Source organism: Aethalodelphis obliquidens, unplaced genomic scaffold (assembly GCF_003676395.1).
Source record: "Aethalodelphis obliquidens isolate GAN/ISIS:26980383/991018 unplaced genomic scaffold, ASM367639v1 scaffold1, whole genome shotgun sequence".
Classification (NCBI taxonomy): domain Eukaryota; kingdom Metazoa; phylum Chordata; class Mammalia; order Artiodactyla; family Delphinidae; genus Aethalodelphis; species Aethalodelphis obliquidens.
Genome location: NW_020837945.1, coordinates 68139796 through 68157208, shown reverse-complemented (window position 1 = coordinate 68157208; position 17413 = coordinate 68139796). Strand labels below are relative to the sequence as shown.

Here is a 17413-nt window from a genome sequence, read left to right as displayed (position 1 = left end):
TTAAACATGAACGTATGATCTATGATAAAACATGGCCCTTAGGCCATATATGCTTAAATATACAAAATGGTGCTTGACTCCCTCTTGTTATTTTATTAGCTCTACCCTCCAGTGAAATGCATTTGTGTATGTAATTATCTGTTCTATATCTCCACCAGGGACCATATTAAGAAATGCTTCTTCCCATCAACTGTGAAATATTCACGGATAAGCCACAGGGAACTTACACTATAACATGTCCTTACCAATTAATAATGCTGTTGACTTGGTTTATGAGGACTGAATTATTCATCAGAAACTTTTCAGATCGCGTCACTCACTGCAAGCTAAGACTTAGAGATGTTAGAGCACCAACGGGATAGCGATGAAGAAAAAAAGACAGATTTTACTTAGAAATCAAGCAGTCACCTAATTTTAACAGTATCTTACTCTTTAGCCCCATCGTTTTTGAACATGAAAGAGTATTCACGAACACCCCAAAATGTCCAAATTAAGCTGCAATTCTCTGAGGTAGAGAAAAAAAGACTGCTTTGGGAGTCAGAAGATGTGGGTTTTAGTTCGTTTTACTTTTGTCATTAACTAGGATTGTGACCTTTGGCAAGATCCTTTACCTCTCTGGGGCTGTTCCTATAAATTCTAAAATGAGTGCTTGGACTAGTAGAGGGTTAAGATTTTTTTCAATTATAAAATTCATTAGGACTCTTTAATGTTTGTTTATAGAGTGCAAAGATTATGGCTGGTCTTTTGATGCACGTGAGAAATACAAAAGTAAAAAAAAAATTTATGACATATACAGGTAGGTAAATAATGTGTAATCCTCCCCCTGCCCCTAGAAGATTTTGGTTCTCTTTCTATCAGGTTTGGTACATGAAATCTTGATCATTTAAAACAGCTGCAGCTTGTGATTAGAACAATTATCTGCTGGAGGGGTTAAGCGGATGTAAGTGAGACAAATGGACACCTCTCATCTCAACTCATCTCATCTCACGTATGCTAAAAAGAGTGGTTGGTGCCTGGTACAACGCAAGAATTTAAAATCACTACCCATTTGGTCTGTCTTTGAACTAATCAGTCATTTAGGTAATATTTTTTAATGTTATTTTTCACTATGTGTTAAAAGTAGAATTAACCATAATTAAAATGCTCTGTATGAGAAGTTTTATAGCAAAGTTTTATATAGGAGAGTCCTCAAACACAACAGTTCTGACTAAAACCAAATGCATCATAATTCGTCCCTCACCTTTCTAGATTCATTCTAAACAGGAAGGGGTGGTGGTCATTTTAGCACCTGGGTCATGGACTATTGATACCTGGACTGGCTGGCTTTCAATTATCCTTAAGAATTCTGCTTTGCTTTCCTTTTATTTTTATTTGAGAAGAACGACAGAGTTAACAGGAACTAAGCCTAGCTTTCACAGGTTTTCTTCTTCTCTTTAGCAAGTTCCTCAGTTCTTTCAGTTCTGGCTGCTAAGTTATTAGCAGGGTGGTTCTAAAGGGGGATGGTCTAAAGGTGACTGAAGACAGATGTTAAACTTGAGGGTTTTCTTACTTTCCAGGTTGCACAATTTCGGATCTTAGAAGGCCAGACGGTAATAGCATCCTCCTCTAGGACCGAGGTTAGTAAAAGCATAGCCTTCAACTTACCAAGGGGGAAAGGAGGGGTATCTGGGACTGTGTGTGATGGTGTGTGCGAATGTGGTGGAGATGAGTCAATTAAGTGCTGACCAGGTCCCCTTAACCATACTTCACCACCTTGGCTAATAGAAGGAGCTGCCTTACACTCTGCTGTCCAGAAGAAGACAAATAAAATATATATTTAGCTGACAATGAAGATATAATTTCAAGTGAGTAAAAAAGGAGAGAGGGGGTTGGAGGAAGCTGAGAACAATGAAGATAAAACATCATTCTTCACTTTTTGAGAAAGTGTTTGACTTTCCAGCATGAGGGGAATTATGTAAATCTGAATAGTGGTACCATCATAACCCCACCAGAGCATATTTTATGTCATAGTGAAATACACGTCTGAGAGCTGTCCAGTGGGTATTATTTTTGAAAAAGCTGTCATTCACAGAAGGAAGGCAGGTATCGGCAAAATACTGCCCTCTCAAATATACACTCTATATAGAACTGAATATTTTATAACCTGAATTGAGATACAAGAAAGTAATTCAGAAATCACTCAACAGATCTGAAAGTTTCAATGCTATAAATTGTTATTTTCAAACAAGGGTCATTTAATAAAATGCAACCTTGGTAAGCAACAGCTGGTGCTGGATTTTCCATCCCATGCCACCACATATATATCTGCCCGAAGACACAGGATGTTCTATGGGATCTGTCATTTCACTTTTAACAAAGTGCTAAATCGGAACAAAATTACATTTTTCATACAGCATTTAATGCGACTGTATTAAACATTTAGTCACATTTAATATAATCATTTAAGAGCCTAGCAGATGAAATTGTATTTCACAGAAACAAGGATAAGTTAAGATCGAGACACAAAGTATGTGCTCTGCGGTCACTGGAAAGCACTTGATCACCATAATTAAGGTGGCCAAAGGTTTCCGAGCTAATTAGAAATAAGGAGTCATATAAGAAATGGCTTTATTAGAAAAAAATGTAGTGTACAGGTGGCTAATATCTATCATTGATACACCTCTTGGCTATTTTATAATTAAAATCTGATATAGGGTTTAAACTTCTTTAGAAGTTAGTGGCATTTCTTCCTTTTCTGATATGTGGCTTAGGGAAGGAGTTATCTTCATGTAATAGACACCCTTCATTTCTTTTCATAGTTACAATTAATCAGTAGTTTAGCACTGGCACAAAACATAGAGGGAATTACCTAGGTAGTGCTTTCTGTGTAAGACATCACACTTCTAACCCCAGACTCAGGCACACGTATGCCATTGATACAGTTTTTAAATACACTATTATCACTCAAGTTCCACATTATTATTACCTAGCAGTAATTAAATTAATGTGATCATCTGTAACCTAACAAAACCTCTGAATGAAGTTTCTCTCTTCTCCTTTTTTTTTTCCTGTTAGATGTGCAAGTCCAAGCAAATGTGCAGTATGCAGTATTGATTTCCAGTCTCTTTTTAAACACTCCTTCAAGTCTGTGCTATTAAACTGAGACAACCACATCAAGATAGAGTCTGTCATAGGATTCCCTGAAGCACAGAATAAGGAGGAGACTGAGCAAACACGACCCGGGAAGGCACCAGTTGAACCAAGACAACTCTGTAAGACAAAAACATGCAGTTGTAAGCATTCATGTGTCACCAGCAGAACACCACCTGTATGCTGCTGGGAGCAACCTGCTTTGCATTCAAAAGCACTTATAATAAATGTGCCCTGGGAGGCCTGAAAACCGGCTTTCAATAAACAGTGACAAATGTGGAGTCTAAGTGATGCATGTAATATGTTACAGGGCTTTCCTGTGGAATATTTTTAATCAGTATTGTTAATGACTTTTCATCAATTTAACCCAACTTGACTTTGGTGGCCAAAAAAAAAAAAATCTATTACTTCAAAGAAAGAAAAATCAATCACCTTTAAATGTTAGTTTGTTTTTAAAGTGCCCCCTATCACCATCACTCTTGTCCTTGTTTAGAAATATCTGATGGATTAGAAAGACAGACAACAAAATCACCTGAATTTTGAGATAACACTTTTAAATTTTTGGGGAAAGAAATATCTAATTCTCAGCAAAAAATCAAGTAGTAATCACTGTAAAACAGAGTAGAAAATACATACATATACATATATATATATATAAAATAAGTAAAATGTAAAAAATGAATCCTAAATTCTACTCTCAGAGAAACTACTGTGAATACTTTGGTTTCTTTCTAGTCTTTTTTTCCTACTAACATAACGGTTATGTACGATGCCAATTACCAGATTTACAGGAATCATCTAAACAGGCAATTCAAATAATGTTGTTTTTTAATTTAATGGAATTGAGAACTTGCTTCTTCAAAAATGCTCATTCACGAATTCAGGACTCTCCAACAGGCCAATCCTGGGCCTCTTGCTACCCAAACACACATGCTTGCCCTGCCGACTGTGCTGTCTCTAGCTGCTTCCTCTGGTTCCGGGGGCCTTGGAGCCAGGCATCTGTTCAGCTTCCTTCTATCCCAACCCCCTCTGTCAGACTTGAGGCTTCCAGGCAGAAGTGAGCAGCTTCTTGGCATAAAGGGGCTGGCGGGGGGGGGGGGGGGGGGGGGGGTGGCGGATAACGTCTCTAGTTTAATATCCATTTAGCAATTTCAATGAAAAAATAAAAACACAACAAAAAATGAAGGAAACAGGTTCCCTGGTACATTTTTACCTTTGGGCACTGCTATAAGTTTATATTTTCCCTCTGTGCTTCTACAGAATGCTAATACTGCCTTAATCTTCAAAAATCATCCTAAAGATTTCTATGCTGCTGCTTTAGATTAATCCATAATTCATATGGCTAAAAGAGCAATTTATGCTCAGGAACGGAAATCAGAAAACCAACCAGTAAGAAAAGGTGCTGAAGTACGTTTTTTTCCTATAATATGTTCGCAAAAGCAGCCTCCCTAACCTCTCAATTTCTACATTTTCAAAGTCAGACATGCTATTCTATAGCACAGAACAAAGAAGTATATTTCAATGGTATTTTCATGCAAAGCTGTTTTCTGTCCTTTATTTGGACTGACTAGAATCTAAACACTCAGAAACGCTGTGATCTCTGGGATCTTGTCTTTATTCTAATATTCCCTGAAATGACGCACCAAGCATTTTCTGCTTTTATATTAACCATAAAGCCTCTGGATTTCTGATGATAATTTTAACAAGCAAAAAGAAGCAGTGAAAAAATACGAAAAGAAAAAGTAGTAAAATAGAGATAACAGCGTACTGTTTATACTAAAACTGAGCGTCTTTTACTGTAAGGTCGCATTTTAAGCAATATAAGAAAGTATGGCACTTGAAGTCTACAACAAAGGTGTTTCCTAAACTTTAGAGACTATTTCACAGGGAGCTAGAGCAACACACATGCAGCAACAATCAACTTGTCCTAGCTCTCCTTAAACCTAGAAATTAGTCAAATATTGCCAAAGCAGACCTTTATTTCATCAGGATTGTAAAACGATTCCTTCTACCTGGGTTCAGATGAAATCTCTAAAAATAACTCAAAATTGCTCTTTAGTGTCATGGTTTGTTGGTTGGTTGTTTTTCACTATTGTGCCTCTCTCTGAGAAGTCAAATCCACCCTTCACTAAGTTCACCTGGCTTAACCAGCTACCAGTGTTCTTTGAAATTTTTGCCTTTTTAGAGGGAAAAAGGTCAGGGATGGAAATCTCTGCATGTCCCCACTGAAAACCATTCACATAAACCACACCTAAGGGGCTCTAATGTGCAGGAAATGGCTTGCTTAAAAGTTCAGTCTGGGGGCTTCCCTGGTGGCGCAGTGGTTGAGAGTCTGCCTGCCGATGCAGGGGACACGGGTTCGTGCCCCGGTCTGGGAAGATCCCACATGCCGCGGAGCGGCTGGGCCCGTGAGCCATGGCCGCTGAGCTTGCGCGGCCGGAGCCTGTGCTCCGCAACGGGAGAAGCCACAACAGTGAGACGCCCGCGTACCGCACACACACACAAAAAAAAGTTCAGTCTGACTTGGCAGAGCAAAGTTGGCTGTGGTCCTTTGGAGCCCAGTGCCATGACGTAATTAAACCAACAGAGTCCTTACCCATCGAAATTTTCTTTTGTATCTTTTAAAGTGAGCACAGCTTTCCAACATTCGTTCCCTTTGCCTTTCACTAGAGGAACTATAAATCCATACCGCAAGCCCCCGTGACTTGCCTCTACATTTCTGCTGGCTCTCTGCCATCTCCTGTGCTGCAGCCTGAGGACTCTGCCAATTTCCAGTGAGGTGGGTGCTATAGTTTACTCAGAGCTCTGCACCAAATGGTGAGGCTCTGCTGGGGCTGAACTAATTAGGATGAAGTACCATTCTACTTTTGACCTCATCTTTCCCTGCAGTGATGTCACACTTTTGGCTTCAAGTACTTGTCTGGTTCCAGACACTATCTTCCAGAACCAACCTTCTAGTTTCTTTGGTGATTCAACCAAAATTGTGGTAATTTAACAAAACTGTCTCCATTCTCTCTCAAGAGAAGCCAGCTGACACCACAATTTCACAGTGTGATGCCCTGCTCCCTTCCCTCCAGGTTAATTATCCGATAGCTTTGACCAGCACATTGCATTATTTTACTTCTTAGATAGAAAATTACTTCTCACTAGTCCACATCTGTTGAACCTGTTCTCCTGGTAACCACTAGACAATACCTCCCTCCTCAGCACACAATGCAGCCTCAAATTCCTGGTTGGCTACTTCAAAATGAAAGGACTGAGGTAAAACCTTTAATGTTTTTAGCCAAAGCTTGCTGCAAACCTTCTAGAAAAACAAGAACAACAAAAAATAACAGCCAATACAAACTACAAAACAAGCTACAAACTGTAAAACAGAACATTAGAATACATTTCAGAGCATATAAAGCATACAACGGCATTTCCAAATTGATTTTGTATGTGAAGTTATTAGAATAAAACATCACTGTGCTGTCTGAAATACTCGCTGAGATTCACAAAGCAAACATTATGGGAAGCAACTCCGTTTTGTAAATATGCTTATATTAAGGAGCAAGTAACTTTTTTTCAAAGTGCCCTTAAAAAACCCAAGTCAGAAAAACTCCAAGAAATCTTTGACATGGTCCAGGTTCCCAAAGCAGAGTCAACACAGGACATGGGAAACTCTGTGACCCAGGGCTCTAAATAGGCCAGTGGCGTTGGTATAGAAGCCTGTATGACATTCGCCATCAATGATGGCAATGGCCATAATCAACAAGCAACTCACCAGTGGAGCCTATCTTGCCAGGCAAGGCACTCTAATGTGGTCATTTTGGGGTTAGTCTGTACAGCCCTGAAAAGCCATATCTGATGTAGTCATCTACCAGATAGCACATGGTGGGAAACCAAAAACTCTGGTCAGGAAGTTTAGTACTTCCTTGAGAAGTGACCTAAAAAACCGCCTATCTGGGGCTTCCCTGGTGGCGCAGTGGTTGAGAGTGCACCTGCCAATGCAGAGGACACGGGTTCGTGCCCCGGTCCGGGAGGATCTCACATGCCGTGGAGCGGCTAGGCCCGTGAGCCACGGCCCCTGAGCCTGCGCATCCGGAGCCTGTGCTCCGGCAATGGGAGAGGGCACAACAGTGAGAGGCCCGCGTACCGCACAAAAAAAAAAAAAAAAGCCTATTTTTATGATGATTAAAAATCAAGCCCTCCAATCATGTCACTAATAGTTGAATTCTGACACATAACTAACTTCTGGGTGAGTTTTTCAAGTTTAAAATGACTGAATTATGACATTCAAACACTGGCTCTAATGGAAGGGAATTCATTATATAAAATGTTTAGCAGACTGGGCTGCGGAACTAAAAATTTAGGAAATAATTTTATACAGTTTCCAGATTTGTAATTTAGGTATCATCATACCTCAGCTATAAGGCATGTGGACTTTTGCTGAGGGACTTTTGGGGCGAAATCAACTAATTATAAGTGAAAGAATCTCAACAGAGTTTTCATAGTTCTAGGAACTTTTTAGCCTTAGAGAGTTGTGGGGTATGTTTGTGTGTATTCATTATACGCACTGACAAATAAGCACATAAAAGCATCTCTTTAAAATAGAAGCCTAGATGTTTAAATTCCTATCATCCAGCTAATTATCCAGAAGGAAACAAAACATTTGGTGAGTGCCAGCTGTGCACTGGTCTAAGCTCTTTTACATTCATCTTCTCATTAACTCTAAAATGTCAAAACACACTGAGGTTCTTTTTGTCCTGAAAACCATCCTGTTCGATTAAGATTAATTTTTATTTAAAGTTTTATTTTTCACAATACTCACGGAGTTTAGGCAGAAACCTTTAACATCTACATAGATATGTATAAGAACATAAGATCAGAAACCAACCGAGAAGGGGGAAGCTTTCTCCCCCCAGCTAGATAAATCCTTGATTGTATCAGTGAGATAGAAATTAGCAGAAATGGTGCTGTTTCTTCCACTGCCTGTGCCAAAGAACCAAAAATGTCTGCTTGTATCTGGTCACTATAAATCTGCAAAATGAGGAGTGAGCACTGGCTGATATACAGACACCAGTCTCTGTTGAACAAACTGGAAGCTGCATACTCAAGACCCAGGAGAGTGATAGAGACACTGCTTGCTGGGCACAATGGTAGGAGTGCACTGGGCTCCTCCACAGTCAGACAGCACAGGGGTAGTTCCTGCTTTAAACTGACCAATAAATACATGTTTGTTATATTCTATAGACCACGTGCAAGAGGTCTATTAGGGGATAACATGATCTGGCATCTACTGTTGTTGTTTTTAAATGCTGGGAAGACAAAACAATTTCCGTCCAACAGGAGAAACCATGCTCAGACGGGCTGCAAGGACCATTCAGCCCACCTGTGTCCATGAGGTGGAAAACCGTTTCTACAACTCTAAGGGCAACAGCCATCTCTGATACTTTACCAGGCAAAAAAAGAGAGGTACTGAGCCGCCTAGTTTCAACTATGACACAGCTGAAGTGGGTTAAAGCTGATAATGTAATAACTGTTAGGTGATTCTGTTTAGAAAACTAATGGAAGGCAAAGACCCTATACCTGGTGATGGCATTTTCCCTAATGGAAACACGTTTCCAGGAGGACAGTGAAGAGTGGTCTGACTTTATTAATATCACTTGCCTTCGAAAATGTCACTCTCTTTCATAGGATAAACCAAACGTATATCAGGTTTAGCAAAGTTGAAACCTTCTTTACCTGTATTACTGATGGACAGAAATGATCTAGTTTGTTGTTAATTATATTACGAAATTAATATATCATTTGGACGCTCTTTGCTGTTAGGTGAAAGTGCTATGTCAAAAGCTGTCCAAAACCCAGGGAGATTCTGTTTCATCAGCTTTGAACATTTCGAAAATTTTTTTTCCAGTCAAGGAGGTTATCATGGCTACTATTGCAATTATAAGCCTGTCAGAATTCCTAGAAACAATTAGGTCTCTTGGAGTGTCACATTTTAGAGCATTTCTTATATTTAAGTCTTATAAATTAGATTCCTCCATGTACAAATTATCCAAATTTACTCTATCTGATGAGTAGTTAAGAAAACAGCAACCAGAAAAAAAAAGTAGTAATATTCAATTATTTAAGACAAGGAAATAAAATGGGATATAAACCTAGTAGAAATTAATTAAAGATTTATATTTAAGACTCACGAGTATAAAATTTAAAAAGTCTAGATGTATAAAATAAGTATAAATCCTTATTTTAACATGCAAAAAAGAAGTCTAGATAATTGTGCCCCAATTTTCTAAAATAGTGAGACAGAATTTGGACCACGGAAAAGAGAATATCAGAGAAAACCAAACAACTGCAAAACAGAGCCACTACAAACCCGCAGACCTCAACACCAGTGGGGCCTGCCTTCAATATGCCCAGCGAGCTTGCCAGCTGTCCCTGCAGCATCTCCGCCCACTCCCTCAAAAGCTATTTTAAAGTTTCATTCTCTCCTTAAGCCCCTTCTCCACTACCTTCCCACCAACTCTTCAGAGATGAACTGGCTTCTAAGCCGAAAGTTGGTGCCATCAAGAAGGAGCTCCGTCAACAATGTGCTCAGCACAGGCCTCTGCTTCTATGCCACACACACTGCCTTATCTCCACCTCCTTTCGTCCAAGGCTAACTCCTCCACTTGGGTTCAGGAACCCAACCCTTCTTCCTCTGTAAGGACGACCCCCTTCTTTAAAGGTGTACCCCTGGGTTCTAATTGCAACCTTCTGTTCACTCTATACCTGCACTGACCAATTTGGTAGCCACATGTAGCAATTTAAATGTAAACAAATTAATCAAAATGAAATAAAATGAAAAATCCAGTTCCCTAGCTGCATTAGCTTCATGGACTAGTGGCTACTATGCTGGACAGCATAGATAAAGAGCACCTCTGTTATCATAAAATGTTCCATTGGACAGAGCTGTCCTATACAGGCGATCCACTCTTTGGGTGATCTCTCATTCATCTGCAAAGCTTTAAACTACATATATACGCCTGACCTTAATTTCTACCTAACGTTAAGACAATAGAGTTGAAGTATTTCTTTTAAAAGCAAGACATCAGTGGTTCTCAATGAGAACCAGCATATTAGAATCAGCTGGTTGGCTTTTAAAAGTAGAAATGCTGCCACCCCCCCCACCCCAAGTTAATTAAATCAGAAACTTTGCGGGGGGCGGGCAGTGAGGATGCATTCCATCAGGCTGGATGCCTTTCAAGAAAAGCAACAGAAGATATTTTCTTTTCTTCGCATGTGAAAGCTCAAATAAAGTAATTTGCCTTAGTGGGAATTCTCCATATAAATTCCCTATACATCAGTGCCACAAACCTCTCTCCTAACACGTTTAGATAGTAAATAAAAAGTCAAATTTCTTACCTGTGTGATAAAATGTGAGAAAAAACAAAAGTACTCCCATGAACATATTACTTAAAAAAGTGACAACTCCACAAGTAATTCCTTCTGGAACTGGGTAGACAGTTTCCACAAAAAGCTCAAAAAATATAGGTATACTGCTATTCAGGAACACTCCCAGGAGAATACAGGAGGCATACAATGTCACTAAAATAAAAACACAAACATTTTAGTTTCATAAGAGCAGCAGTGAGTCACATCAGATGGATATTCTGGGTGTTGTCTTTCATGAGTATCAACTCTGGAATTGCATCTCTTCTCAGTGGTAGTTGAAGAACTTCCACAAAGCGTCACACATCTGTCAGCTCCTCACACAGGTTTTGTGGAGTAGATAGGAAAAGGTTCTCTTGCTGGATGAGTACCAGTTTATTTGCTTTATCTTTCTGGTGGATTACTCCAAACCACAGCAACAATTTTTACCACTATAATTGAAAGGTTTCTTTCCCCTGAGTCACACTCCTGGCATACTGAGGGACAAGTAAAATATAGCAAATTAACACAAAATCTAGACTCATTCTTTAATTTTAAAGAGAAGTTAAAAATCTAAGAAAAAAATGTAAGAAACATTAAGTGTAACTAAAAATTACATATCTTAAGACTGGTTAATAACAGCCCTCAAGCATAAAATAAAAATTATCTGCTATGTAATTCCTGGAGAAACACTTAAAATAGAAATAGTCCTCAATTTTAGAATGAGTTTCATGTCAAGAGTTTTTTTTAAAAAAAATACATGACTTTTTTGGAACAGAGAAAATAATTTCACCTAGAAGTGTATCATTAATAGTGGCTAGGATCCCAGATTAGCCAATAAATAGCCTATTAACCCAATCTATAGTGAAATCTTTGAATAAGCACACTATTCTTATCCTTAGAAGAATGTTTAGAGAAATGCACCCCACTCCAAATAATTTTATTAATGCTGTTTGTATACAAACCTTCAATAATTTTAATGTGAAGGTGAAAACAGAATCAATGAGGAAAAAATGATATCCTATTTAGAAACCTAAAATATCTCCCCTTAGACTAGTAAGTATATCATGCCCACTGATGATAATGTGTAGCAATTATTCTAACCTTAAAGTTACCAGGAAAATATTTTTAATAAAAATATTTGTTAAGTAAAAAAATTTCTGTGCAGGAACTGCAGAAAGTGAGGGAATTACCCTAAATCTGTTATGTATTATTCATAGAACATATCAAATTACCAGAATTTACCACACCCGATTGCAATCATTAACAATCCCTAACATTGTTGAAGAGGTAAAAACGAAAACTGTATCTACTGTTTTCTAACAGCATTTTTCTAATTAATCTCAACTCACACTTCCCCCTCCAATTACACTAGCCTTTCAGGATTACAAAATATTTAACACATCCTAGTACCACAAACAGCTGGTGATTACTTTGAGTTTCTTTGATTAGAAGACACATGGAAATAGAGAACAAAAGGATGATGGTGAATAAAGAACGCATTGCTGGCTAAAGCAGTGACCAGGCTATCCATAGGATTACATGAGAAGCATCTGATGGATATAAACACATGTAAAACATGAAGCACTTTTCAAGAGTTTCTTAAAAACAAAACAAAACCCCACACCTCATGCTCACTGTATATTTGCTGGACATAGATCACGCAAATCAATCAATACTTCTTACACATGACTCATTAGTGGTACATTAGGAAATCTAGGGATGGAATATCACTGGTAGCTTTATAGAGTATTCTATCTACAAAACACTTTATACTAATTTATGGTCAGTCATGGTAACCAGAGCAGAGACCACTACTGACTCCAAAACAGATGAGCCTAGAAGTTTAAGATGAAAAAACACTGAATATAGCACAGATATTCAGTATCCTATGATAAACCATAATGGAAAAGAAGATTAAAAACAAGAATATATATATATATATATATATATATGTAACTGAATCACTTTGCTGTACAGAAATTAACAACGTAAATCAACTATACTCCAATTAAAATTATTATTAATTAATAAAAGTTATTAATTTTAATAAGAACTTATTAGTCATTATACACCCAGCATTTATCCCAAAACACAAAACACACTAGGTTTTTAAAGCTAATAAAATAAAGAGAAACACTTTAAAACAAATGATATATAAGCAAAAAAGGCACAGAAAAGTGTGTTAAGGGATACAAACACACACACACACGCGTACATATACACCTGTTTGTAAATGTATAGAGTTCTCTGGGAAAACTCAAGAAACTGACATTCAAGGCTGCCTCTAGAGAGGGAAATTGGGGGCCATGGGATGGTAGACATTTTTCATTGTATACCCTTTTCCTACTTTTTGAATTTAGTTTTTACTATGTGCATATCTTGCCTACTTAACAAAATAAAAAAAGAGAAATGTCATTGTAAACTAATGAATTGGCAGCTAATCCAACTCTACCTCATGCAGGTTTGTTAGCTCCCTGACTCAGAAATGGTTATCCCTGGGCGAGCTGCCCCACACACCAGATATCTACACCCAGAAGCCATATAACCCAGCCTTGGTCCAGGATCCTCGACAGAAATATTCCCACCTTATTTATTAGAATTCCTATTACATGTAGGATAAGTGGGCTGAGACTGCTGATATAACTTCAGAGGCCAGAAATTACAAAACCAAGCATTTTCATTCATTTCTCTCATTCTCAGTGTTTGCTTCTTGTATTATTATAAAAATGATGACCACAAGGTTGTTTTACACTGGCTGGATATATATGCTGAAATCACTTTTTACTGTAGAAACTAAAGAATCAAACTAATTTACACGTAGGGGACTGGTTCAAGATGGTGGAGTAGAAGGACGTGCTCTCACTCCCTCTTGGGAGAACACCAGAATCACAACTAACTGCTGAACAGTCATCGACAGGAAGACACTGGAACTCACCAAAAAAGATACCCCACATCCAAAGACAAAGGAGAAGCCACAATGAGACGGTAGGAGGGGGGCAATCACAGTAAAATCAAATCCCATAAATGGCGGGTGGGTGACTCACAGACTGGAGAACACTTATACCACAGAAGTCCACCCACTGGAGTGAAGGTTCTGAGCCCTACGTCAGGCTTCTGAACCTGGGGGTCCGGCAATGGGAGGAGGAATTCCTGGAGAATCAGATTTTGAAGGCTAGCAGGATTTGACTGCAGGACTTCAACAGGACTGGGGAAAACAGAGACTCCATTCCTGGAGGGCACACACAAAGTAGTGTGTGCATGGGGACCCAGGGGAAGGAGCAGTGACCCCGGGGGAGACTGAACCAGACCTACCTGCTAGTGTTGGAGGGTCTCCTGTAGAGGCGGGGGGGTGGCTCTGTCTTGCTATGAGGACAAGGACACTGGCAGCAGAAGTTCTGGGAAGTACTCCTTGGCGTGAGCCCTCCCAGAGTCCTCCATTGGCCCCATCAAAGAGCCCAGGTAGGCTCCAGTGTTGGGTTGCCTCAGGCCAAACAACCAAGAGGGAGGGAACCCAGCCCCACCCATCAGCAGTCAAGTGGATTAAAGTTTTACTGAGCTCTGCCCACCAGAGCAACAGCCAGTTCTACCCACCACCAGTCCCTCCCATCAGGAAGCTTGCACAAGCCTCTTAGATAGCCTCATCCACCAGAGGGCAGACAGCAGAAGCAAGAACTACAATCCTGCAGCCTGTGGAACAAAACCCACATTCACAGAAAGACAGACAAGATGAAAAGGCAGAGGGCTATGTACCAGATGAAAAAACAAGAGAAAAACAACTAAATGAAGCGGAGGTAGGAAACCTTCCAGAAAAAGAATTCAGAATAATGATAGTGAAGATGATCCAACGCCTCGGAAAAAGAATGGAGGCAAAGATCGAGAAGATGCAAGAAATGTTTAACAAAGACCTAGAAGAATTTAAAGAACAAACAAACAGAGGTGAACAATACAATAACTGAAATGAAAATTACACTAGAAGGATAAAACAGAATAACTGAGATAGAAGAACGGATAAGTGACCTGGAAGACAGCATGGTGGAATTCACTGCTGCAGAACAGAATAAGGAAAAAAGAATGAAAAGAAATGAAGACAGCCTAAGCGACATCTGGGACAACATTAAATGCAACAACATTTGCATTATAGGGGTCCCAGAAGGAGAAGAGAGAGGGAAAGGACCTGAGAAAATATTTGAAGAGATTATAGTTGAAAACTTCCCTAACATGGGAAAGGAAATAGCCACCCAAGTCCAGGAAGTGCAGAGAGTCCCATACAGGATAAACCCAAGGAGAAACATGCTGAGACACAAAGTAATCAAACTGGCAAAAATTAAAGACAAAGAAAAATTATTGAAAGCAGCAAGGGAAAAATGACAAATAACATACAAGGGAACTCCTATAAGGTTAACAGCTGATTTCTCAGCAGAAACTCTACAAGCCAGAAGGGGGTGGCATGATATACTTAAAGTGATGAAAGGGAAGAACCTACAACCAAGATTACTCTACCCAGCAAGGATCTCATTCAGATTCGATGGAGAAATCAAAAGCTTTACAGGCAAGCAAAAGCTAAGAGACTTCAGCACCACCAAACCAGCTCTACAACAAATGCTAAAGGAACTTCTCTAAGTGGGAAACACAAGAGAAGAAAAGGACCTACTAAAACAAACCCAAAACAATTAAGAAAATGGTAATAGGAACATACATATTGATAATTACCTTAAACGTGAATGGATTAAACGCTCCAACCAAAAGACACAGGCTTGCTGAATGGATACAAAAACAAGACCCATATATATGCTGCCTACAAGAGACCCACTTCAGACCTAGGGACACATACAGACTGAAAGTGAGGGGATGGAAAAAGATATTCCATGCAAATGGAAATCAAAAGAAAGCTGGAGTAGCAATACTCATATCAGAAAAAATAGACTTTAAAATAAAGAATGTTACAAGAGACAGGGAAGAAACTCCATAATGATCAAGGGGATCAATCCAAGAAGAAGATATAACTATTATAAATATATATGCACCCAACATAGGAGCACCTCAATATATAAGGCAACTGCTAACAGCTATAAAAGAGGAAATCAACAATAACACAATAATAGTGGGGGACTTTAACACCTCACTTACACCAATGGACAGATCATCCAAACAGAAAATTGATAAGGAAACACAAACTTTAAATGACACAATAGACCACATAGATTTAATTGATATTTATAGGACATTCCATCCAAAAACAGCAGATTACACTTTCTTCTCAAGTGCACACGGAACATTCTCCAAGATAGATCACATCTTGGGTCACAAATCAAGCCTCAGTAAATTTAAGAAAATTGAAAGCATATCAAGCATCTTTTCTGACCACGACGCTATAATATTAGAAATGAATTACAGGGAAAAAAACGTAAAAAACACAAACACATGGATGCTAAACAATACGTTACTAAATAGCCAAGAGATCACTGAAGAAATCAAAGAGCAAATCAAAGAATACCTAGAGACAAATGACAATGAAAACACGATGATCCAAAACCTATGGGATGCAGCAAAACCAGTTCTAAGAGGGAAGTTTATAGCTATACTCAAGAAACAACAAGAAAAATCTCAAATAAACAATCTAATCTTACACCAAAAGGAACTAGAGAAAGAAGAGCAAACAAAACCCAAAGTTAGCAGAAGAAAAGAGATCATAAAGATCAGAGCAGAAATAAATGAAACAGAAACAAAGAAAACAATAGCAAAGATCAATAAAACTAAAAGCTGGTTCTTTGAATAGATAAACAAAATTGATAAACCATGAGCCAGACTTATCAAGAAAAAGAGGGAGAGGACTCAAATCAATAACATTAGAAATGAAAAAGGAGGAGTTACAACAGACACCACAGAAATACAAAGCATCCTAAGAGACTACTACAAACAACTCTATGCCAATAAAATGGACAACCTGGAAGAAATGGACAAACTGTTTTTTTTTTTTTCTTTGTGGTACGCGAGACTCTCACTGTTGTGGCCTCTCTCGTTGCGGAGCACAGGCTCCGGAGGCGCAGGCTCAGCAGCCATGGCTCACGGGCCTAGCCGCTCCGCGGCATGTGGGATCTTTTCGACCCGGGGCACGAACCCATGTCCCTTGCATCAGCAGGCAGACTCTCAACCACTGCACCACCAGGGAAGCCCTGGACAAATTCTTAGAAAGGTATAACCTTACAATACTGAACAAGGAAGAAACAGAAACTATGAACAGACCAATCACAAGTAATGAAATTGCAACTGTGATTAAAAATCTTCCATCAAACAAAAGTCCAGGACAAGACGGCTCCACAGGTGAATTCTATCAAACATTTAGACAGGAGCTAACACCCATCCTTCTCAAACTCTTCCAAAAAAATTGCAGAGGAAGGAACACTCCCAAACTCATTCTATCAGGTCACCATCACCCTGATACCAAAACCAGACAAAGATACTACCAAAAAAGAAAATGACACACCAATATCACTGATGAATATAGATGCAAAAATCCTCAACAAAATACTAGCAAACAGAATCCAAAAACACATTAAAAGGATCATACACCATGATCAAGTGGGATTTATCCCAGGGATGCAAAGATTCTTCAATATATGCAAATCAATCAATGTGATACACCATATTAACAAACTGAAGGATAAAAACCATATGATCGGGCTTCCCTGGTGGCGCAGTGGTTGAGAGTCCGCCTGCCGATGCAGGGGACACAGGTTCGTGCCCTGGTCCGGGAAGATCCCACGTGCCGCGGAGCGGCTGGGCCCATGAGCCATGGCCACTGGGCCTGCGCGTCCGGAGCCTGTGCTCCACAACGGGAGAGGCCACAACAGTGAGAGGCCCGTGTATCGCAAAAAAATAAATAAATAAA

The 17413-nt window shown here is 39.2% G+C and overlaps 1 protein-coding gene across 4 annotated transcripts in view; it reads right to left on the bottom strand.

Annotated features, from left to right (window-relative positions):
* Positions 1 to 697: 697 nt before the first annotated feature.
* Positions 698 to 17413, bottom strand: part of SLC49A4 (solute carrier family 49 member 4) — a 92304-nt gene continuing 75588 nt past the window's right edge. The window contains exons 8-9 of one of the 4 annotated variants that reach the window (XM_027106496.1): positions 10516 to 10698; positions 698 to 3249 (exon numbers count right to left, since the gene is read on the bottom strand). In XM_027106496.1, the coding sequence (XP_026962297.1) occupies positions 3134 to 3249; positions 10516 to 10698 (299 nt within the window). In that variant the 3' untranslated portion in view covers positions 698 to 3133. The other 3 variants (XM_027106504.1, XM_027106509.1, XM_027106516.1) reach the window with 3 other exon arrangements.